The 26141-nt window shown below is 36.9% G+C and overlaps 1 protein-coding gene across 5 annotated transcripts in view; it reads left to right on the top strand.

Moving 5' to 3' along the window:
* DZANK1 (double zinc ribbon and ankyrin repeat domains 1) overlaps positions 1 to 26141 on the top strand; it is a 136169-nt gene that overhangs the window by 10113 nt on the left and 99915 nt on the right. For all 5 annotated transcript variants that reach the window (XM_072634537.1, XM_072634535.1, XM_072634539.1 and 2 more), the window contains 6 exons: positions 7730 to 7883; positions 12317 to 12431; positions 13998 to 14091; positions 14413 to 14480; positions 18937 to 19022; positions 24989 to 25103. In XM_072634537.1, the coding sequence (XP_072490638.1) occupies positions 7730 to 7883; positions 12317 to 12431; positions 13998 to 14091; positions 14413 to 14480; positions 18937 to 19022; positions 24989 to 25103 (632 nt within the window). The remainder of the gene's footprint in view (positions 1 to 7729; positions 7884 to 12316; positions 12432 to 13997; positions 14092 to 14412; positions 14481 to 18936; positions 19023 to 24988; positions 25104 to 26141) is intronic.

The following is a 26141-nucleotide window of genomic DNA, read 5'->3' as shown; positions in this document are numbered from 1 at the left end:
GAAAATTTGACTTTCAAACACAAGAAACAAGAGAAGTGTGAAAAGGTAAACAGGAAAGAGAAATCATAAAGGACTTACTAAAGTTGAACTGTTTACATTCCTACATGGAAAGATAATATTTGTAACTCTTAAGACTTTTCTCAGTATTTGAGTAGTTGGAGGGATTATATACATATAGACAGAGGGCACAGGGTGTGTTGAAAGGAAGGGATGATATCTAAAAAAATAGAATTAAAATATGAGGAATATATTGGGAGGAGAAAGGGAGAAATAGAATGGGGCAAATTATCTCCCTTAAAAGAGACAAGAAAAAACTTTTTCAGTGGAGGGGAAAAGGGGGAAGGTAAGAGGGGAAAAGTGAAGCTTGCTCTCATCACATTTGACTTAAGGAGGGAATAACATGCACAATCAATTTAGTATGAAAATCTGTCTTACACTACAGGAAAGTAGGGGAGAAGGGGATAAACAGGGTGTGGAGGAATGATAGAAGGGTGGGCAAATGAGAGGAGGGGGTAATTAGAAATAAACACTTTTGGGGAGGGACAAAGTCAAAAGAGAATAGAATAAATGGGGGGGCACTATAGGAAGGAGAGAAATGTAGTTAGTCTTCACAACATGACTTTTATGGAAGTCTTTTGCGTAACTATACATGTATAACCTATATTGAATTGCTTGACTTCTTAGTGGGGATGGGTGAGGAGGGAGGAAGGGAGAGAAGTTGGAACTCAAAGTTTTGAAAACAAATGTTACAAATTGTTTTTACATGCAGCTGGGAAGTAAGAAATACAGGTAATGGGGTATAGAAATCTATTTTGCCCTACAAGAAAATAGAGAAGATGGGGATAAGGGAAGGGGTGTGATAGAATCTGGAAGGGCACATTGGGGGGAAGGGGTAATCAGAATGCACAGTGTCTTGGGGTGGGGGGAGGGGAGAGATGGGGAGAAAATTTGGAACTCAAAATCTTGTAGCAATGAATGTTGAAAACTAAAAATAAAGAAATAACAAAAAAAAGGAAGTACAAGGCTTTGACAACAGATTGTATATGAATAGTGAGAGATAGTGAATAGTTGAGGAAGATTCCTATGTCGTGAGCCTGAGGAACTGAGAGGATGGTGATGCCCTCTACGCTAACAAGGAAGGTAGGAGAAGGAGAGGGTTTAGGGGAAAGATAAATGAGTTCTGTTTTGGATGTGTTTAGTTTAAGAGGTCTACTAGACATTCTATTTGAAATGTCTGAATGGCAGTTGAAGATAATAAGACTGGAGATGAGCATATGGGTTAGGTCAAGATAGGTAGATTTGAGAATCTTCAACATTGAGATGGCAATTAAATCTGTGAGAGCCAATGAGATCACCAGTGAAGTAGTATAAAGGGAGAAGAGAAGAGTGCCCCAGAGAGAACCCTAAGGGTTAGAGGGTGTGATCTGAATTAGAATCCAGCAAAGGAACCTAAGAAGGTGTTGTCTGATAGGAAAAGAACCAAGAGAAAGGGATGTCCCAAAAACCTAGAGACAAGGGAGTATCAAGGAGGTGAAGGTAATTAACAGTGTCAAAGGCCAAAGAGTAGTCGAAAAGACTACTATATTTGGCAAATAAGAGATCACTGGTAAATTTGAAGAGAGCTTTTTCAGTGGAATAATATTGGAAACCTGATTTTAAGGAGTTAAGAAAAGAGTGAGAGGAGAGAAAGTGGAGGCTTTTTCAAAGAGTTTAGCCACAAAGGACAGAAAAAAATACAGTATAGTAGTGTTCTAGTACCAATGTTCCAGATACTTAATCTGCTTAATGACTAAGCTACCAACAATTAGCCAAAGAATTGTGAGTGTGTAGAACTTATTATCAACATAATAAAATCTTAGTACAAAATTTTTTGAAGTTCTTAACTCAGAAGCCTGCTGTATATGAAGAACCTGGGGGAGGGGGAGCTAAGCAGGGGGAGGAGGCAGAAGGGCAAATATACAAATTTGCCGTCTACCAAAGTTGATTTTAATTTTGTGTAGGTAGGTCTGGCTTTTATTTATTTATCTTTTTAAAAAATACATATATTTTTAAAAGGATACTGTGGTCACAAAGAGCCAGAATGGTTTCATCAAGAAGAGGTCATATTAGATTAATTTTAAGAGGCCATAAAGATTAACTCTATTTCCTTTTTCTGATTGGATTATTAAACTGGTAATCAAGGGAATGGCATATTAAGTTTAACTAGATTTTAAGAAATCATTTGTCAAAGTCATGCTATTCATGTTGGAAAAAACTGTGATCTCAGGTCTTCCTGACTCCGGACCCAGGACTGTATCTCCTGTGTCTTCACCTAACTTCCTAATATATACATATATGAAATTCTTCAATAAGTCATAACAGTTATTTTATCACTAAAGTAAAAAATATTAGATAAATACATGTAGATCATACAAAATATACAAAATAATAAAATTGCAAAAATTGAAGATCTTTAACGTGCCTTTTTCATTTCCTAATTTTTCTCTTCATGGAGTTTAAAGACATAGAGCAGGGACACACAAGAATCAATTTCTTTTTTAAAAAAATGTTACCATTTAAATGGTTTTTTGCTGGCTAATTTGAAAAGTAATGAATGCTTTCACAAATGATTTTTTATTTTCAGCTTTAATTCTTTTCCTCCTACATGTTCCTTCCCACTCATTGAGAAAGTAGAAGAAAAAAAAAATCTGTTACAAACATGTGCAGTCAAATAAAACAAATTCCCACATTAGCTCTGTCCAAAAAAAATATTGCACTCTGCGTCCACCACCTTTTTGGGTAATATGTTGCATCATGAGTCCTTTGAAATTGTGTTTGGTCATTGTATTGATGAAAGTTCCTTAAACCTTTCAAAGTTATTTCTTTTTACAATATTGTTGTTCTGATTAATGGGGTGTGTATGTATATGTTTAAAAAAGTCTTTTGCATTTTATGTTCAAGAGATTTTGATCCCCTAAAATCTTTCTCCTCCTTCCCTCCCCCGCTATATTTGAATGTTTTGTATTCAATGTAAAGAAAATTTTGTTGGTTTTTTATTTACTTTTCTTTGATAGAACATTGGCACACACAGTATTCTTGGTGAATTGACATTGCCCAATCCAAATCAAACAATGAATTCAACTTTTAAATGTAACCAGAAAAACTACTGCTGGGTCCAGTGGGGCTGGTGTGCTTGCCCTCTTCCTCTCTGTTAAAGGACAGCTAGCTCTGATTTCATATATTTGAAATACTTAGATTAAGTCCTGAAGATGCCTGACTTTTAAAAAGAGGGATGACATTCTTTCTCTAACTATTGGTCTTTTTACACCTCCACTCCAGAGTTTGATGACAAATTACTTAAAGCTCAGGTTTAGCTTATTTCTAGAGTCTCCCCGAAAGGGAAAAGACTACTCTGGATAATGTAGATTAGGTATAGGACAATTATTTATTTCTTCACCTCAGAACAAATACTTAACACACATAAGACCCCCACTGACAAAAACTTCAACAAGAACCAGTTATTTATAACGCTGTTATGCTTTCCTGGGAGGTTGATAGGTAAAACCATCAAAAATGACCAGAAATGTAAAGCAGTTTTCAGAACCATTAAATAAGTCATGTTATGTTTCACCTTAATTCTGTATTGTCTCCCTCAAGGTCTGTGTCTTCTTCAGTCAGGCCAGAGCTTGGCTCCTGCTCCTCCTATTCATGTTCCTCCTCCAAGCAGAGTGTAGTTGTAGAACACTAATTCTGTTGCTGCCCATCAGCTCTGACAGTTAGACCTCTTGCAATCACAAGGCTTCTTTGGACGTTAGTCAACTCCCACTCTCCCTTGCTGCTTTATCACCTATGCTCATAGTAGGAAAGCAAAGAAGGAAAGGAAGCTAGAGGCCCAAAGCCTAGGCTGAGGCTACCTACACCAACACCTGTTCCACCTGTTCTTTCATTGCATGTTCAGAGCTGGTCATTTTTGGTGATGTAAGGAAGGGGAGGGGGGGTCCTTTCCCAAACCCTTATTGGAAGCAAGCCAGGTGAGGGAGAACTATTTGCCCTATGTTGAGTTGGAGGAAGAGAGTGAGCCAGAAGCTGTCTCTGCTATCAGGGGACCAAAAGGACCAACAGGAGGACCAGTGGACTGCCCAGTATCTGTTGTGTACAAGCTGTCTCCAAAGTTACCAATGAGCTCCTAATTACCAAATCTAATGGTCTTTTCTCATCCTTCTCAACCTATCTGCTGCAGTTGGTACTGTGGGCCACCTTCTGCTAGATGTTCTCCCCTGTCTGAGTTTTCGTGGTACTACGCTTTCCTGAGTCTCCCTCCTCCTATAGGAGTGACCTATTCTTCTCAGTCTTCTTTTTTGGCCCATCCTCCATATCACACTTCCAAAACCCTGCAGATGTTCCATAAGGTTCTAGGTCATCTTCTCTTTTTCTTCAATACATTCTCTCTTGATAAGCTCCCATGAGTTCAGCTATCATCTTCATTCCCTTGACTTCTGGATCTATCTATATCCAGTCTTTTCCCTGAGCTTCAGCCCCACATCACCAATTGTCTATTGGATGTTTTAAATTGTATATCCTGGAGATAAGTCAAATTTAGCATGCCAGAAGCTGAAGTAATTTTCTTTCCACCAAAGCCCTCCTCTCTTTTAAACTTCCTTATTTCTGTAAAAGGCATCAGCATCCTTCCAGTTTCCCAGGTTCATTACATCAGCATTATCTTGGATACCTCACTTTCCCTCCTCCACATTTCTGATCAGTTGCCAAAGCTTGACTTTTTTACCTTCATAACATTTTCCCCATCTAACACCTTTTCTCCAGTCATTACAGCTATCACCTTGGTTCAGATTTTGTCTCCTCTTGCCTAGACTATTCCAAGTCTCCTAATTGACTTTTTTGCCTCATCTCTCCCTGTATTCCACACCACTGTCAAAGTAATTTGTCTTAAACACAGATCTGACCATGTGACTTTCTCCTCAGCTGACTCCAGTGGTTTCCTATTATATAATATAAATAATATAATCAATATATAACTATAATCAATAATATGATATAAATATAAACTTTGCTGTTTAGCTTCTAAAGCCCTATATAACCTGGCCCCAACGTATATTTCTAGCCTCATTGGACTTTACTCTCTCCACAACCTTCTGTGATCCAGCCGTAGGGAACTTCTCTCTGTTCTTCATCTCTCATCTCTCACCTTTGTCCTGACCGTCTCCAGTGCTTGGAATGCACTTCCTCCTTACTTCTGCCTCATAGAATACTTCTTATCCTTTAAGATGTAGCTCAAGTACCGTCTTCTGGGTGAAGCCTTTCCTGATCCTGATCCAGACGCTAGTGCCTTTTTTTATTCACCCCTAGCCCCCACCTACTTTGTGTGTGTATACTCTGTATTTATTTGTATTCATTTACTTTATATTTACATATATACTTATCTCCCTATAAAAATGTGAACTGCTTGCTAGTAGAGATTTTTTTCATTTTTTGTGCTGGTATTACTAGCACCTAGCAGTGAGCTTTATAAATACTTGCTGGTTGATCGATAATGTCCAGCGATCTCAAGCTCAGAATGAGCCGAGACTGGAAAGTGAAGCCAAGAGCAATTAAAATGGTCGGGTTTAAAAGCTATGTTGGGAGAAATAGGAAGATCCAAGAATGGGTAGAACTTTTTCTTGGGGCACATGGGATTATGATGACTGATAACAGAGAGAAGGGAGAGCAGCTCAATTCTGTTTTCTCTGCCAGTGAGAATAACTTTTGTATTGGAAATCACAGAACAAAGTTAGCTAGCAGGGAATTAATACCCAAGATCCTAGGATCATAGATTTAGAGTTACACAGGATGTTGGAAGCCATGTAGTCCAACTCCCTTACTTACAGATGAGGAAATTGAGTCCTAGAAAGTTAGAAGACTTGCCCAAGTTTACACAGGTAGTAAGCATCAGATGAGGCAGTAAGAGAGCACATATTTCCAGCCTTCTTATCAGTGTGTGGACTTTTTTGTTAACTTCCTCATGCCTGAAATATTCTTCCTCCTCATCTCTACCTCCTGACTTTCCTGGCTTCTTTGAAGCCTCAGCTAAAATTTCATTTTATTCCCAATCCCCTTCAATGCCATTGTCTTCTTCTATTGATTTTCTCCAGTTATCCTGTACATAGACTGGTTTTATATAGTTGTTTGCATGTTGTCTTTGACAGACCTCCTTGGAGGACTGGCCTGGAAAAAATTAGGCTCATACTGGCCCCTTACACCATATTCTACAGTACATTCTGAATGGATACATAACCTTAATATTCAAGATAATACGATAAAAAATAGAAGAGAAGCAGATCATACACCTTTTACAGCTATAGGGAGTGGAAGTATTCTTTTGTATATGTGTATTTTGAAACAACTTGGTTTCTTATCATGTGCTTTAAAAGGCGAATTTCATTTACCTAATCATTTCAGGAATCCTATAGTGTAGTCATTTACTAAAAGAGATTTTTTTCTATCAGCCTGTTTAGAGTGAAATTTTATTTCCCATTTCTATGTATATCTTTAAAGTCTAATAATCATGCATTGCAATAAACTAGTTGTTTAAACCCCAGCGTGGAGACTTCAGAGTCCAACACTGAAGTTTTTCAAGGGAGAGCTGAAAGATTCAAATAAGTGCTATGAGTAAAGGGGGGAGGTCATTGAGCTCCCATAGGCTCATACATGGGGTACAGGAGAGAAAAGACAGATGGGTGAGTTCTGAGAGGCACTAGAGCTATCTAAACATTGGAGGATATTACCTTAATTGCATTTAAGTTACGTACAGAGGGAAGGAATAAAAGAGAAGCACATTAAGAAAAAAGGGTTTAGAGGCTACCTTTTCAAGACTATAATAATCCTATCATCCTCCTGGCCTAGTTTTGAGATCATGAACATAGCACTTCCAAGGGCCCTGGTGTACCATTGATGTTTTTTGACATCAGTGTTAGAGATTATGCCTTTTGTTGTTCTTTTTCTGAATGGAATATTGCTTGAAGAAGGTTGATGATATCTAGATCTCCCTCTTCCCCAAATACAAAAAGGACTTTGAAAGTAGGAGTGTGGGCTCAGCGTCAGTCTTCAGTGAGAATGATTACTTGTGAATCCATAAGCATGTTAACTGACAGCAAGTAGCTCTTGAGTTGAGCTTGAATTTTAGCTTTGAGTTTTTTTTAATGTTTACTTTTAACATTCATTTTTAAAGAATTTTGAGTTCCAGGTTTCTCTCCCTCTCTTCAGCCCCTCTCCCACCATTGAGAAGGTAAGCTATCCGATGCCTATTATACATGTGGAATCCCAGCCTTCTTACCCAGACCATGGGCTTTTTCATTGACTTCCTCATGCCTGGAATATTCTTCCTCCCTAATTCCTTCCTTATTGTTGTTGTTTAGTCATTTCATAAATGTCCAGCTCATCATGACTCCATTTGGGGTTCCCACTTCTTTTCTTTTCTTTTTTTCTTTGAGGAGGGCAGACAATTGGGGTTAAATGGTTTGCCCAAGATCACATAGCTAGTAAGTGTCTGAGGCTAGATTTGAAATCAGGAAGAAGAGTCTTCCTGATTCCATGTCTGGTATTCTATCTGTTTCGCCATCTAGCTGCCCCAGAAGTTTTCCATAGCCTTCATAACAAATGAGTAGAAAAACCTGCAGTCACAATTTATTACTCTTTATGGATTACTTTTGCTGGCTCTTGTGTTATTTATGACATTTGTTTTATTTGTGACTTCTAGACACCACAGCTGTCAACATATATTACACCTTGGATGGCAGCAAACCTGAATTATTAAAGAGAAAAGGATATGGTGAAAATACCACTTTTAAATATACAGGACCAATCACTCTTCCTGATGGAAAAATACAGGTTAAAGCTATGGCAGTCACAAAGTAAGTTAGCACTATATTTCTTCAAAAATTAGTGTGACTGAATAAACATTGATTAAATGCTTACTATATGTAAGGCACTGTGCTAAATGCTGTGGATAAAAAATAGAAGTAAATAAAACAGTTGCTGACTCTTAAGAGGTTATATTCTAATAAGGGAAGACAATTCATGTAGGGGAGGAATGACCAAGGAGGAGTATTTTGACGAGAATGTCATAGGGTGATTGATTGACATTTCCTTTGCAAGAATAGTAGTGTTGATTTGATTCCTGTTTCCAGAGCTCTAGAGCCACTGGCAAAGCCAGAAAGACTTGAATTCAAATCCTGACTTTGTCTTATACATCATTAATTTGAGCAAGTCATTTAACCTCTCAGTGCTCTAGGCATCTCACTAAGACTACAAGTTGCAGAGAAGGTTCCAGTCTGCATTGGTTGAGGAAGTTCTCTACACTGGTGGTGCCAAGTCAAAAAGAAATGACCACTAAACCCCAAACCATACATGAACACCGTGCTTGTGGGTAACATATTAACTTAGTTTTAAAATGTACTATTATTTGTGCTTTTATTTTATTTTTATTTGTTTTGCTAAATATTTCCCAGTAACATTTTAATGTAGTTTAAGCTACACTTAGGGTTGTTGTGGGCCATATGTGGCCTGTGGACCACATGTTTGACAGATATGCTCTATACCAGTGAAATCACAGATCCTGCCCTTATCCCTGTCTCAGAGCCTCACCAAGGTCTGGGCAAGAAGAGTATTTGTAGCACATCATGGCATTATGATGGTTGGAAAAGAGCATCATGAGTCTGGGTCTGAGCTAGAAAAGCTAAATGCTCACTAATCAGTAGCCTCAGACCTCTAGATGGAACTTAAAGTCCTAATTCGATAGAGGTAGAGACTGGGGCACAGGATGGTGGAAGCTTGAAGGTGGGTAGAGAGAAGAAGATAGCCATTATTATGTAATGGCAGGCCTGATAAATTTTTTCCCATGGAAATAGTATATTCTTATGGTTAATTTCCTTATGTTCCAAGCCTCAGGTTTCAGTTCACTACTTCTAAAATCCACCTTCTTTTACCCCAGAATTTATTTTTCTGCTTCTTGAACATGCTATGTGCTACCATATTCAACATATGTCTATTGAATTAATTTAACACTTACAAGCATCTGTTTTGTATAAAGCATGAGCATAAAAATAAAAAAAATCTCTGCCCTCAAGAGCTTACATTCTGCTGAATGTTGGCTGTTTTGTGTAATATGGTTGATTCTGGCCCCACTCTCTCAGGGCCAGATCTATTACTTTTAACCCCTTTCAGGTTTCTTCAGGTAACCTGAAAGGATCAGAGGGTCACTTTTCTCTGTCATTGGCTCAAGCCAACCATTGGCTGTGTTCCCCTAACTTTTAGGGGCCCAGTAACTAGCACCCCAGTTCCATTTAACCATTTGCTATCGATTATACAGTCGGATTTTTACTTCAAGGATATATTAAGAACAAATGTATAAACATTTCTCCCTGGTTCTTTAGGGACATGATCCCCCTCCATACCACCTAATGTAGGTTAGAGTTAAGTAGGCTCATAATTAGAGCAGGTAGGTGGCAGAGTGGATAGAGTATTAGTCCTGGAATCAGGAAGACATGTAGAGTCGGACACGACCAAAAAACGATCAAGCAGTCTTATAATTTAGCTAAGTTTCTACATGGCCTTGATCTCACCAAGATCAAATTCAAAGATGGCAGGGCCTGCTTCTGCTAGGATGAAGTCACTGGACCCCTTGCTCCTCAGGATGTTTGCTGCTAGACTGGCTGCAATACCTGACCTGGATTCATAAACTCCTGTATCCCTGTGGCTTATGCTCCTGAGCTAGCTTAGAAAAGAAACTGAAAAAAGCCAAAGATCCAAACCTGTTTTTCGGGGCCATAAGGCTTCAGTGAGAGAGAAGGAGGTGCCAAGGTTTTCCACTTCACCTCCTTCCTCAGACATGCAGAAAAAGCCACAAGCGCGTGCTGAATCAGACTATTTTAAAGACAGCCAATGGAGAAAGACTGTTCTCAAACATGTGGTAGGCCAGTACAGATTATCTGTGCATGCTCTAGAACTCCAGCCTCCTGGTGGTAGCTCCTTAGAATCTTCCATGTGGGTGAACACCATCATAGCTAGTCTTGGCATGTGCCAAACTCCAATTACACTTGATATTACCTATTTCATCATTATCATTTCTTCCCCTTCCTACTCAATAACTTTTTCTTATTTTCATATAAAGGCTCACTTTATTAAACTTAGAAACTTTCAGTATTGTGTTTTCTGAAAGAAGAATCAACTGTGTGACTGATTTAGTGATGTGGCAATGATATATCATATCCTACAGGACAGGTTTGTCAGCATTTATGGAACTGTCTTCTAGGTTTCATGCACAATGCTGCATGATTACCTGTCTGGATCCCTAGAGAATATAGACCCGAAAAGTGCCTTTCATACTCCTCCTGCTGGTCTACCTTCAAGGTGCATTTTTGGGAAATCGTTTAATGCAGTGAGGATCTTTCAAAATAGCTGATACCTGAGAATTTCAAAAGTAGAATGCAAAATACTAAATAAATTTAACATTTCAAGTAGATCAGCTAGGATTTATAGATTGTTTCCCATGGACTAAACCACTTACACTTACTTGGTAATGTCAGTTCATCCCAGGCAATTTTGACTCTTAATTGGCCAGATTTTCCCCATTTCTAAATTAGTTACAAAGTTCTCTATATTATGCCAGTCAGCTATTTGGGTAATGTCTGTTTACTGATTTTAAAATCTTTATTGATGTCTTTCATTTCTTATACAGTAGTTATTTTCTGCTCCTTCTCTCCTCCCAATTGAATTATAAAGACAAATAGTTAAGTAAAACCAACTGTTAAAAAGACTACTCTCAGCAAATGTGGCATTCTACCTCTTACGTACCTACCACAGGAGCAAGGCATTGTCTCATGATCTGTCTTCTGGTACCTGGATTGCTTATTCTAATTAATCTGATTTTGCCTTTTCATCTTGTTTTTCATTTATATCATTATAGTTATTGTGTATAATATTCTTCTGAGTCTGTCTGCTTCACTCTGTATCAGTTCTTGTGTCTTGATGCGTTTCTCTGAATACCTCAGAGAAAAATCACATTGCATGAAAACCTCAATTTTCTTTTTCTTTTGGTGTAATAATTTGGGGCCTAGGGAACAGAATGGAGACTAATTCCTTTGAATTTTTATGGGTGATTGTTGCCTAATTTTTCTCCTGGGATTGGAGCCAGGGTCCCAAGTAGCAGGGCATCTGACTAGGGCCTGAGATAAAGTCATAGAAAATATCTAGAAATATTTATTTAACATTGTATACAGTAATAGCAATATTGTAACGATGATCACTATGAAGACTTAGCTTCTCTGATCAATATAATGATCAAAGACAATTCCAAAAGACTTATGATGATAAATACTCTCCACCTCCAGAGAGAGATCTGATGAATGGAGTTCATATTGAAGCATTCTCTTTTCATTTTCTTTATGGTTATTGCTTTTTATTTTTTATTTTTTGTAACATGGCTAATATGGAAATGATTAGCATGATTTCACATGTATAATTGATATCAGATTGCTTGCCTTCTAAGTGGATGGAGGAGGGACAAGAGAAAGGGAGAGAATTTGGAACTCAACATTTTAATAAAGTGAACAATAAAAAAAAATAATAAAAAGAAGAAAAGAAAAAGATAAAAAAAGAAATTTGTTTGAACTACATCACTAAATAGCTGTAAATGCTCTCTAATTAGACTTTTAAGTGTTACATAGGAAAATAAAAAGGCATGGTAATAGATAAATGTGACATAATTTTAATAGATTTTACTAAGTCTTTTACCAAACACTTCAAGAACTAGCCATTTGTTCTCTGGGCAGAAAATATTATTTTCTTTCTTGAGATACTGTGTTAACAACTCTGTCAAAATATTTCATTTATCTTTCAATGTTTATGGAAAGAAAACTAGAGGCATCAAATTTAACCATAGCTAAAATATTGATGTGGTTATTAAAATGAATCCAATTAAGCCATATGCTCACGTATGCAATCTTTGGTCTTGGTAAAAAAAAAAAAATAAACCCTTGTTGAATCATATTACATGATAATTTTAGTCAAAAGAATGAATTTTTATAATATAGTATGAATGATATGCATAGGCAGCCTAATATTTGGTGATAAAATAGGCTATAGGATGTTGATATTTTCACTTGACCATGAGTAAATGGTGAGGGGAGAAAACTGACGTTAATCCATAGAATATTTCCATTTGTCAATGTGTTTCAATAATTAGTTGAACTAAAAATGTTCAATGATAAATTTGTTATTATTGCTTAACTGCAAGTATCTTTTCTTCCTTTCTGTTAAAGAAAACCTTTTGTTTATTAATTTTCAGAGACTGCAGGCAAAGTGGCATTGTAACAAAGACATTTCAGGTAGACTATGAGCCAACAAGTGTGACTTCTTTTCAAGAAGACGATGAAAATATTCTCAAAAACTTTAAAAATCAGGCAAGTTATAATAAAAGTAGTCTCCAAATCCTAATTTTTTTCCTTTACAACTTCATTTTAATCTGTCAATTTCTTTCTATTCCTAATGTCAGTAACATAAATCTGAACTTTATTACTGTATGTCTTATATTGTAATATTTTCCCAACTGGCATCCCTTCTATTTTTTTCCCATGCATATCTAATCCACCTTACATACCAACCCCTCGATTGATTTCCTTATGGTAGCACTTACTTCCCAGTTCAAATACATTCCTCATCACATAAAGAATAAAGTCCAAATCATTAAACCTGGCATTCAAAGTCTTCCTTTCTGTGGGTCCAGACTACTTTTCTAGCCTCGGCTGTCACTACTCACCTACATCCAACTTATATTCTTACCAAAATATTCTATTTAGTGAATTTTAGTTGATAATTATTCTTTATTGGAAGTCAAACTCTTAAGAACTGGTTGACCTCCTTAAAAGCCTTGTGCCTTTGCTTCAAGCTAGAATCTCAAATGCCTTGCCTTCCCTTATTCTGGATAGCAGTAGACTTTCTGACTCTTATCTGATTATACCATGAAAGATCCTTAAAACCAAGACAGGGCAGACAACTCTTGCCTGTGGTTGTGTCAGTCTGGTACATATCAGATCAATGTCTAGAGATCTCGACTGGGAGCAAGGGCACAATGAGAAGCAGAGTCCAATTATATAGTCAAGGTCAAGATTCAGGCTCCTACTGGAAGACCAGGCAGAGACTAGAGTCTGAACATTGTGACTGATATCTTATGATTTGATAGAGATGTGTCCACAAAGCATGTGCACCCCAATTAGCCTGATAACCCAGACTCCAGCTTTGTGATTTCTCTCTGAAATAACTAACATGTGGCCTCCTTGTGGCCCATGACTCTTCTTAGTACATCTCAAAACAGATTAAAATGTAATTGGGAAACATTTAACAAATAAAATATTTTTAAAAATATAGATAAGATTTCATTTTAAAACTATATCAAAATCTGGCCCTCGGGGATCTTTATATATGGATTAGTGACCCCTGTTTCTATATGAGTTTGACACCACTGATTTTGGCAGCCTTAATGGACCCCTTCTCAGAATGTTCTTTGTTGCTTATGTTCATTAGTGAAAATAAAGTTGTAATTGTTTTTTCATCCAAGTTAATGGACTTCTGAGACTTATCTATAGTCCCCTTAGGGGTTGTGCATTGCAAATTAATAACTCTTGACCTGTACTCATTGTTTTCTCTGCTCCAACTATTTGTGCCTTTTATGCCTAACTATCTATCACATTGGTCTTGTTGACAGGCAGTCCTGATTATTCTTGTTGTGCTCTGCCTTACTGTCTTCATGACTTGGTATAATTAATATAAACCTCTGGGTTTCATGTAGTTGGTATGATGTAGTGAATTTTTAAACTGTTTTTTAAAGTTATCCTACATAAGTTGCCTTAGATAATTTCAAGTAGCAGGTTTTAACTATTATTCTTTTCCTACAGTAACTTTTAATTTTATATAGTAGAGTGTTAGGTAGGTACAATAGAATTGTTAATATATAATCTTTTCATTCTTAGGAATTGAAAAATGAAATTTTGGCATCAGAACTTGAAGAAAGAGATAGAAATGCTGAAAATAAACCTGGTTGTAATGCTGGAATTAAATGCCAAGGTATGATATGATATAATTAAGACTAGGTCTAACATTTCAAAGCCACAATAATGTTTTAATTCCTCATATGAACAACTATGAGAATAATGCTCAGAAAAAAAAGTTCAAATTTTGAGCCACACACTTAAATTCAACCAGAATTGTGCTTTTTCACAATTGTTATTTTAAAGAAAGGAAATAATGGTGATGGTCCTTTATTAAAATAATTTTGTGACTATGTATAATTATTGCTGTTCATAAAACAATGATGTATTGTCATTTTAGACTTCAACAGAGAGGCTAGAACTGAAAATAAATCTTTGTGAGTTTATCTTTCCCCAGAAAGTCCAATGAAAACCCCATCTTGCCAAGAAGAACCAGATTTTACACAATCCAATTATCAATCCCAGGTAAAAGAAACATTTGTGGTTCTAATTTCTAAATTTTCTATTACCTTAACTGTTTATAGTACTTCATATGTCAGATATTTTAAATAGTACAACAAATTACTATTGTAAAGTATTTTCCTATATCCATGATTTGGATATACAGACTCTGATAATTTGCAGTTTGTTATGATATAACAACACAGTGCAATTCAGTTAAATATTTATTAAATACTTACCCACTATGTATAATGCAAAGCTTTTTTTTATAGAGAATACAAATTAATAATGCAAAAAATGTTTTTAAAGGATTGTATAAAATGCTTAAAAAGACCTTTTTTCTTTATTGAATACATTCTAAGCAACATATGTAATTAATATGCTTTTTAAAAATGTCATCCTTACATATTCTTTTAAACAAGTCCTTTAATGATAGCTATCATGTAATATATTGTCAGTTTATTTATTATTGTCATCCTGTGACCGGGGATGACTTTGGTTTTTTTCTTTGTATTTTCTTTACTTAGGATAGCGCCTGGTACACAATGAGTAATTACTGTTTGTTGATTTTAATTGTATGTACTCGAAAGTAATAAATTGTACTTTGTAAAGATTAGTGTATAGTCCATACTTAGTCATTCAAAAGTGCCCCCCTACCAGTCATTCTAAAATATCGATAATTTGTCTATCTAATGACATGTAGGTATCTAATTGTAACACAGAAAGCTTATAACATTAGTGGTATCATTGTCCTCCCAGTACTAGTTGTTACTGAATTTTGTTGAGAACGTTTATGATTTTTTCCCTTTTGGTCCTTCAAGGATCTGTGATTTTGGTTGGTGTGGGTATTGCCTGCGTGGATATGGAACACGACTTCTTTATGACTTAGTGGAATGTCTTTGAAACTGTGTTCAAAACCTTCATGCACTTCCATTTTCAGAAACTTAATCATCCCTGGACTTTTTCTTCATTCCTTTGGCCAGATGATACCTTCTTTTCTAGACATATTTGGCATGGGTAAGGGGAGGGGTGGGGTGTTTATTGTCTTTTCATTTTAACTGATTCTGTGTCGATTATATTTTTTTCTCCTTCTGTATCAGGCTGTAATATCTGTAAATCAGATAAAGAACTGTATCATTGTGCTATCATTTTTGAAGACTACTTAAGTGTAGCTTTTTTTTTACTTACTTCATTGAAATAGAATGTCCATTTCTGTGCTAAATATTAACTTATTTTCCTTAAGAGTTATTAGATTTTTTTACTCAGGCAACAACATCTCCAGGTATCTGGGGTGAATCCTGTCTTTCTAGCTTGATTGTCTAAGATATTTTTGTTGTTGTTTTTATTACTATTATTGAACTGCAAAAGATAAGCAGTTACCCTTATTCATCAAGAACACCATCACTAAATTTTCTTTTCTGAGGAAATAAAAATTCTATTTCTGTTAAGAAAAACCAGCAAAAACCTTCATGTACTTGTGGCCAAGCCAGACGGGTGATGAAGCACTATCATCACTTAGTGAGACACGCCTGGAGATAACAGACGCATGGAGTGTATCACCACGCTTGTACTAAAACCCTTTCAGCTTGGTAGGACCTTCTAGAACTTATATTGTGGCATATCCTTATAACCAGTACGCCAAAGCAAGGCATTGGGAGAGGACATTAGTGTAGGTTTCTGTACTTTTCAGAACAATAGTCTAAATCTCTAAGGTGTAAGAACACTTCTCTGCCCTAACTTTCTTACTCTTACCATAGTTGTAATGAGAGCACACCTAGACCAATATTTCCCATTCAGCTGACCTAAAATGATCTCTTATGTGTATCTGTGAGTTCAGGACTACTCAGGACATTACAGATATGCTATCAGAGAGCAAACTATTGATGCCCTATGATCAAGTTGGCTCCATCTAATTACCTGACTTTTGGGATTCGGAATCCTTATCTTCCCTGAGACCTGGTCTTCTCTTTTCTTCTGTGCCTTGGCCTTCTGTTTCCACGTCCATTGTCTTGTTCCTCAAAACCATAGCTCAGACTTCCTTTTCCTTCCTCTGCTTATCTCTGACCATTGCTATCATTCAGGTAGTTCAATTAATCAGACATTAAGGACAAAGCACAGTGCTAAGTGTTGGAGCTACAAAGACAAAAGTGAAATAATATCTCCCTCTCAAGGAGTTTGTGTCCTGCTTGTGGGGCAGTACATCCAGAAATAAGTATGGCACAAAGGACATAAGGTGGGGAGTGCAGGAAGTAAGAGTGAGAGGAGAGAAAATGATCGAGGAATGTTCGAAAAGGGAGAGAATATTAACATCTGGGGGAAGGGGAATCAAGGAGTACTTCATGGAGGAGGGAGCAATTGAGCTGAGTCTTTTGTAAGAGTATGAGGACTCTAAAATAAAAGAAGTACAGCACAGTCAGAAGCAAGACATGGACTGTGCATTTTGGAGGCCAATTTGCGTTCCAGTTTGGCTGAGATGAAGAGCGTGTAGAGGGCAGTAATGTGAGACAGGAATGCGAAGAGCTGATTTTAGAAGGCCTTAAATTCCAAATTAAGGAGTTTGTGATAGGGATCCACTGAAGAATGTTTGATCAGGGGAGCAACAGGATTGTACGGCGTTGTAGGCAGCGGGCACCTTCCCACTTGAGGTTTTCAAGCAAAGGGCAGGTCACTGCTTATTGTCTTGTTGTAGTGGGAATTCCTTTTCAGGTATGGGTTCAGCTAGGTGACTATTAAGGTTTCTTGCAACTTTAAAATAAAGTGATGATGTGATTTCTTAAGAAGTCCCTACCCTCTAGGCTGGGGGATTGGAGAAGACGTACAATTTAAGCACAGATTAGTAAACATGAAGTATACAAGTAATAAAAAGAGATTTCAGGAGTGAGAATGCACCAGCAATGGAAGGGATCACACATGGCCTGGTGTAGGAGAAATCATCTGAGGGGTGCTGTAAAGGAAACTAGGCATTTTTTCAAAAGAGGAGAGAGTGCTCTTCAGACCTAGGGGACCATCTGTCTGTCTTCTCACATGTGTCACATTAAGTTATGTCTCAGTTCTCATGTCTTTATTTTTCCCATGGGATAATTGCCTGTTTCAAGTCCAGAGACATCTGTTTTCCTTCTACATATCTATAAGATTTACCTTACCAGTAGGTCTTTGGCAGAGCTATTACCTAAAATGAAAAATATAACAAAATGATATCCAAAAAAACAAATCAAAGCAACACAATGAAAAGAATACTCAGAGTCCAAGTTGTAGGAATGTGAGAGGTCAGGGTCTGTTGCAAAAGTTATTTTTCCCCCTGCTGTTCTTCAGGTCAATGAAAGATTTTCTCCATTCCTCCTCAAACAGGGGCCTGCCGGGTTACACTTTAGCAAATTGGTTCTAATAACACACTGATGCCTTTACGGTAACTCGTGGCATTTTAGCAGCTGCCAAAGAGATGTGCTTACATTTAAAGCAGAATATATGAGCCATGACTAGGGATGGCCCAGAAACGCCAGGAAGCTGGAACACTGTTTCCAGAGTAGCCCTGAGTTGAGGTGCTTCATAGTGATTTGTTTCCTAAATTTCTTTGGGGTAAAGTCTTTGAAAAAAACAAATATTGGTAAAGCATTCTAGTACTAAGCTGTTGGCTACTTAATTCAAGGCATTTTAAAAAAATCTGTTTTATTCATTTTACATATAACCTTCATTTCTACTTATACCACTGCACTCCCACCCCCATTCTACTAACACTGAACCTTTCCTTGGAACAAAGAAAAACCAGTTAAATAATATACCTGATATGATGCCAGACTATGTCTGACAACATGTGTAACATTCTGCCCTATAGTCTCTACCTCTCTGATAAGAAAAGGATGCTTTGGTCCATTATCTCTCTTCTGGGCACAAGATTGGTCTTTATAATGACTTGGATAGTTATTTGGATTTCAGCTTCCTTTTAGTATTCTTATCATGTACATCTGTCATTAACCGTATTGTTCTCTGCTTCTATTTGCTTCAGTCTGCATCATTTCATACATCTTCTCATGTTTCTCTGAATCCTTCATATTCGTCATTCCTTGGTACCTAATGATATTGAATTATATACTGGTTTGTTCAGCTTTCCCTGCTGAACAATTTATGGGTACACTCTTTGTTTCTAGTTTTTTACTGCCACAAAAAAGGCCCCTAAGAATATTTTAGTATAGATGGGGCCTTTATTTCTGCAATTGTCCTCCTTAAGGTACAGGCCTAATAGTGGGATCTCTGGGTCAAAAAGCATTTTTCAATAATTGTAAAATTTCCTCCTTAAATGTAGATACTATATTTGCAACTAAACTCTAGTTAAATGTTCTAAAACTGTACTTGGAGTTTTGGGCTAAGATTATTTTATAACTCCTGAACTTTTTTTAGGTGAGAGAATATAATAGAATTTTACATTCAGCCTGTCTTCATAGTGTTATGCTAAAATAATAAATAAACATTTCTATTTGTTTAGCTTACTAATTCACAGTGTGCAAATGGCCAGAAAAGGCTGATCAATGCCCAGGTCCTGAGAATTAATAAAGCAACAAACTTTTTCAAGTAAGTAGAGCTTTCTCTTTATTCTTAGCTTCTACTAAGGGAAAAGGACGTTGGCAAATTGAAGGAAAGATACAACAAAAACATCATATTGTGATACTTAAAACTTGTAGTTTTTAGTTAAAAACTTGTAGTTTTTAATTGCCTCAGCTAATGAAAGATCTTTTGTTGTTCAGTCTTTTTCCAGTCATGTCCAACTCTTCATGACCCCATCTGGGGTTTTCTTGGCAGAGATACTGGGGTGGTTTGCCATTTCTTTCTTTAGTACATTTTATAGAAGAGGAAACTGAGGCCAACAGGGTTAAGTGACTTGCCCAGGGTCACACAGCTAGTAAGTGTCTGAAGTCAGATTAGAACTCAGGAACATGAGTCTTCCTGACTCCAGGCCTGGCACTCTATCCACTGAACTACCTAGCTGCGCATAATAGATCCTACTTAGTGCTTAAATTCTTTTTTTTTTATACTGAATGAAAAAGCATTTTACAAGAACTTATGTGCCAAGCATTCCAGTATTCCGCAAAACCCTGGGAATAAAAATACAAAAGCAAAGATAGACCCTGCCCTCAGGGAGCTTCCATTCTTTCTTTTCCACAATGTATTTTCATTCCTGCCTCCTCTCAATTAAAAAAATTTCCAAAAAAAATTGTGAAAAATATACATAGTCAAGCAAAACAAATTCCTGCATCAGCTCCAAAATATATGTTTCATTCTGTGAATGCTGGGGAGCTAAAGTACTTTAAAGGAATTTTCTAATAGCTAGGGAGGTAGTAATAGTAAGATCATGCTCTTAAAGAAGAGAATTTGAGGTACAGTAAAGGCAGCGTCTTAGCCCCACTAGGGCATTCATCACCCCATTTCTGTACATCTAGGCCCTATCTGGAGGGACTGTCCAGGAGTAGGGATATTTTTTGCATTCTCTTTTTAGCAATTTATGAGACTCACTAATTCAACATTGCTGTATGGATCCCTGTAAAGAAGGCTAATTATATGCTCAGATTGCAAGTAAGTTAGTTGCTGAGATAGAAATGGAGCCTAGGACAAACTTACTTTAAGATAAAACAAAGTGGTGTCCTGTCCAATGGTTATGTGTAATAGTGCACAGTCCTTATTTTAAAGAAGGTAAGTCATGAAGTAAACTTTAGATCGACAGCTTAGGATTTGTGATTGGGGACTCTAGAAGTCACAAACTGTCCTCATATGTCAGAGATTTAATATCACTTGTCAATATTCTGAGGATCTTTGGGGGACTGTGTCTCTTCATGTGCAGAAAGAAATAGCAAAATCACATAACCAAAATCTGATTTAAAGCTTTTCAAACAAAAGAATTCTTCTCCTTTGAATTATGCTTATTATTACCTATATCCTCCACTTCATTGCTTATATAGACTTATTAAAAACATATTAATGTGTTATTGTTTGTTTTTTTAATTTAATTAATTTATTTGTTTTCAGTTTTCAATAACCACTTCCATAAGTTTTAAATTTTCTCCCCCTCTCTTCCCAAGGTGGCTTGCAATAGTATATGGGTTCTACACATACATTCTTATTACATTTTCACATTAGTCATGTTACATAGAAGAATTAAAATGAATGGGAGAAACCATGAGAAAAACAAAATCAAAACATAACACAAGAGAAAATAGTCTGCTTCATTCTGCATTCTGATTCTATAGTTCTTTTGCTGCACGTGGATGACATTCTGCATGAAGAGTCCTTTGAATGTTTTAGGTCCTTGCATTATTATGAAGGGCTAAGTCCTGGAACACTGTGGCTCTTACTGTGTATGATGTTCTTGTGGTTCCGCTCATTTCACTCAGCATTAGCTCATAGAAGTCTTTCCAGGCTTTTCTGAATAGTTTTTGTTTTGTTTTTTGTTTTTTGTTTTTGCGAGAAATAGTAAAAGGAAAAATATACGGACTTGAAGTCCGAATACCTGGTTTGGATTACAGACTCCCCCCAAAAAGGTTTATGTGACCTTGGACAAGTCCCCTAAAGTCTGGGAGCTTCTGTTCTCCCATTGGTCAAATGGAAATGAAAGGCAACATGGCATAGTGGATACAGACACAGCTTCCAGGACTTAGGGCTTTAAGTGGTGGCTCTAAACCTGCTGGCTAAGTGCCTTAGGCACTTACCTCTCTCTGTGGCCATATAACTGAATTGCAGAGCAGGGGTGTGTGTGTGTGTGTGTGTGTGTGTGTGTGTGTGTGTGTGTGTGTGTGTGTGTGTGTGTGTGTGTGTGTGTGTGTGTGTGTGTGTGTGTGTGTGTGTGTGTGTGTGTGTGTGTGTGTGTGTGTGTGTGTGTGTGTGTGTGTGTGTATTGCGGTTTGTCCTTCATTCTTGACATCACGGAGATATCAAGACTTGTAATTGAATTGATTTGAGCGAGGGCGGACTGTGCAAAGTCACCAGCTTCACTTTTACCCCCAGAGCCAATTGGGTCCAGTGGCCAGATACCGATCAGGATAACTGAAGATGACCCAGCAAATCTGCATTAGGAGAGAGAATTTTCTCAATGGGAGTTGTCTATACAAATAAAATCAATATACACAATGATATATTATATAAAAATATATACAGTGTGTTGGTCAAACCTTCCAAAAATCAGGATAATAATAATAATTGCATCTCTGTCTTACAAGGTTTTTATGAGGAAGGTGCTTGCAAATTGCATATTGCAAAAGCTCTCTATAAATGTGGTTTATTTTTATTGTGAATAGTAATATTAATTTCTAGAGATTTTTTTAAAAGAACAATAAACTAGTCTTCCAAAGCTTATGTTTAAGGATTGTTCTAGTAATTACAGGTGTCATTGTTATGTTCTTTTATTGAGAGCTAGATGCTAATGGCAAAAGTAACATTTTCTTAATCTTTTTAATGAAGATTTATTATTTTTTTTATTTAAATTATAATCAGATTTTAAGGTAATGTCTTAATGAAGATAAAAGTTATTTTATTCTTAATTAACAAAGCCAGTGACAAAAGCATTTTACCTTTTTCTCTGGACTTAGTACAAACATTAAAACAATGAGGAACCTGAACTCATGGGACTCTTCCTCTTGGCAGCAAGGAAAGGTGATGAGAAATAGCCATTCATTTCCCTTAACCAGTCCAAAGTAGAGCTATACCTTTTCCTAGCTCTGGTCTTGCATCACAAACTTTCTGTTGGACATTTTGAACTGGTTGTTATAGTTAGATATCTTAAACTCAATATGTCTAAAACAAAACTCATTCTCTTTTCCAACCAAACCCACCATCTTCACAGCTTCCCTGTTTCTGTTGGGAGTATCATCATTCTTTTAGTCAGTTGTGTTCAGAGTTATCTTTGACTCCTCATTCACACTCACCCTACATTCCTCTACAAAATCTCTGACATTCCTGTCCTTTTCTATTCACATGCCTATGACTCTAGTTCAAGCCCTCATCTTTTCTTACCTGGATTTTTGCTGGAACCTCGTAATTGGTCTCCTTGCCCCAAGTCTCCCCATATTCCATGCAGTTGCCAAAGTAGCATTCCTAAAGCATGGGTCTAATCATGTCACTACCCTCCCCATTAAACTCTAGTGGATCTCTCTTTCCTCAGGAATCAAATACAAACTCGTATGGCATTTAATGGGCAGTTAGGTGGCACAGTAGATAGAGTGCTGGGCCTGGAGTCAGGGAGACCTGAGTTCAAATGCAGCCTCAGACACTTACTAGCTATATGACCCTGAGCACTTAATTCTCTTTGCCTCAGTTTCCTCTATTGTAAAATGAGCTGGAGAAAGAAATGGCAAACAATTCCACTATCTTTGCTGAGACAACCCCAAAAGGGGCCACTAAAAGTCAGACAAGACTAAAACAATGAACACAACAACATGGTATTTAAAGCCCTTTACAACATGACACCCCATCACACATTCTTGTGTCCAGCCAACATGGTCTGGCTGCTTTTCATTCATGATGTGCCATCTCCCATCTGTGCTTCACATTCTCAGTCTTCTTTGCCTGTAACACATGTCCTCCTCAGGTCCCTCGTTTCCCTCAAAACTCAGTTTACATGTCAAATCCACATGAGGCCCTCCTTGATCCTCTCCAGTTGTTGGTGCCTCCCCCATTACTTGTGCTTATTTATAATGTGTATATATACATATGTATATATATTTTTTTCTTGGGGGCATTGACTTTCATTTTTATCTTTGTACCCTCCAAACCTAGGACAGCACCTGGAATATAGTAGAGATTCAATAAATGCTTGCGTTTGATTGACTGATTATTCTTTATGTCTTTCATATATGACTTAATCCATATTTGTTGAACAAATTAATGAATGAAAAGCATGTTTATATTGCCACCCCTGTGTTTCTAAGTTTCAGAAGACTTAAATTTTATAGAAGGAACCATATTTGACATGGTTTTATTATTCCAAAACTACTTTGCAATATTAATTGTTTGATCTCATGAGTTTATTGCTCCTTCTGAAAATATTATGTGGAATATAAACTAAAATTAAAATTTCAGAGTTTTGCCATTTTATGTGAGATAAAGACCTAGGGTTGGGAATTGATATGAAAGAAATGAATAATTATTTGCCTTGGGAATAGAAGGACCCTTCAACTTCTAAAAAATCAATGAGAGGTTTGCCAACTTCTCATTTTACATATGAGGAAAATGAGACCTAGAGAGGCTATGAGTAATTGAATGATAAAAAGTTTATTAAGCACTCACTACATGCAAGGCATTATACTAAGCAATGGGGATACAAATACATTTAAGAAAAATAATCCCTGCCCTCAAGAAACTTGTATTCTAAGAGAGTAAGACAGTATATAAATGGAAGCTGGAAGGGGAAAGAGGAAGTACACATTAAGTGAATGGCTGGGAAGTGATATGTACATCTGGTTCCAGCTGAAATAATGCAAAAGAGCTCATCTGTCAGAACCTAGTGTCTCAGGGACACGAGGCCACGACGTAGTAGAACGGGGAAGAGAATAACCAGAATGGTAGGGTCTGGAAATGGCTGTACAGTGACAAGGCAACCTGATTCTAGGCAGAATAAGGTAAAAGCTCACCTACCAAAGACAAAGAGGGAGAGTTTAGACTGGTGGGGATGAAGAGAACAGCCAGAGTGCAGGTGGCCCTCCTACTGAAATATGAATATAGTTGGCATCTATCTAAGAGCTCCTCTTCTCACCTGTTCTCCATTTCAAAATCCTCTTCCTTTATCCTCTGTGAAGAGGTGGCCTTTCTCTTCTCCAAGGCTACCCTGTCTGCTTATGTCCTTAATCCTCCCCCTACCTTTTTCACTGAGTGTGACTCATGATGGTCTCTATGGGGTGTGTTGTGTAGTCTCCAGTGATGTGTTGCTTCTTGCTAATCTTAGTGTCTCTTTCCTGGGCATTGCCCACTGCTCCTATCTTGTGGATTTATCTCTTAAAGGTAGAGCAAGCTTCAGCATGCTAGGATATAGTAGCTAGAACCTTCCTCTTATAAGGACTGGCTGACCGTTTTTGGCTCATAGTCACCATAACCAGCTAATAAAAGCCAGGCATCATGCCCCTAGTCTAGGTCTTTTTTTTTTCCTTTTTGGGCAGAAATCAAAGCTTTTCCTTATAGATGACTATCTGATGGATTTTGACAATTTTACACATTCCCAAGATCCTCCCTGGCTTAGCTACAAATTAATTTGAACCAGAATAAAAGGTAGATTAAGAAGGTAAGGTCAATGTACTCCTTCCTACTAGTCCACATTCCTGTCTTTATTGTACATATCTGTTAGCGTATAAGCCTCAGTAGTTTAGTCTAATGTTTTGATCAATGAACACCTTAATCTCCCCACATCTATTTTGAATGCACAGTTATAGAGTCTGGAAGAGGTTATAGATTTAGTCAAAAACATTTTAAAAGTATCTTATGACCATGATTGCTTGTTTTTTCATATTCTTAACACTGAATCATAAGATACATTCAGCTAATAAACCCTTGTTTTTTAGGTGTACAAATTGTCTAACTACTACATGTGACCCTTTCACTATTTTCTGTCAAGAATGTGGCACTCCTGTTCCACCTATGTTTGGTCAAAACCCTTTACTCCCAGAAGGAGCTCAGGTGAGAAAACTAAAACAATCTTTTATTTATTCACTCTTTATAGATAGTAACAGCCAACTGCATAACAATACTAAAAAATTATGAGTTTCTTATACTTTAGGTTGGGAAAACCTGTTTTTTGGAACCATTTTATTGTTCATGTTTCTTACTGAATGTTGGGTATTTCTTTCTCCTGTTTGTTTGTTGGTCTTAGGTGATGAAAAGATTTGAAATGTCAACTTTGTCTTAAGTATCCTTTGTCATAATATTACTTAAAGAAAAATATTCCTGCCCAGTATAGCTTTTAATTAATAATATAAATATAACGAAGAAAAATATTCAAGGGTCATAAAAGTTTAGAATTGGAAAGGTACCTGACGAGTCGTCTACCCCAACCTCTTATCTAATACATGCATTACTGCATGTATTACAGCATCTCTGACAGGTAATCTTCTAGTTTCTGCTTAAGTACCTCACTACTTTGCAAGGCAGTTTTGGACCATTCTGGTTATTAGGTAGGTCTTCCTTATGCTGAAATCAATTTGCTTCTAGCTCCCTCCAGTTAGTACTAGTTCTCTCTTCTGCATCTACACAGAATATGTCTAATCCCTTTTCCGCATGGCCTTATTCAATCCTTCAAACATCTCTCAATGTTTCTCCTATGTTTTCTGTTCATCAGACTAACCATTCTCTATCATTTCTCATATGATATGACTTTGAGTAGCTTTACTATCCTCATTACCATCCTCTTTATATGATACAGTTTGTCAGTGTCTTTCCTAAAACAAGAACCCCAATGGAATCACACAAACACAATTCCAGTTACAGTCTGATCAATGGTATATAATCAGTATTAAATAAAATACTGATCATGAATGCACATATCCACAAATTACCCTAGTATATGGAACAAATAGATGGGTTTTGAAATAAGCCACAACTTAATCTGAAATAAGAAGCTTTGTCTTGAACGTGTTAAATAGATATCAGTAATAATCATTTAGCAAGGTATTTAAAACGTGCCAGGTGCTACCCTAGCATCTGAAAATGCAATGACAA

Source organism: Notamacropus eugenii, chromosome 1, assembly GCF_028372415.1.
Source record: "Notamacropus eugenii isolate mMacEug1 chromosome 1, mMacEug1.pri_v2, whole genome shotgun sequence".
NCBI lineage: Eukaryota > Metazoa > Chordata > Mammalia > Diprotodontia > Macropodidae > Notamacropus > Notamacropus eugenii.
This window is presented reverse-complemented; position numbering and strand designations above follow the sequence as displayed.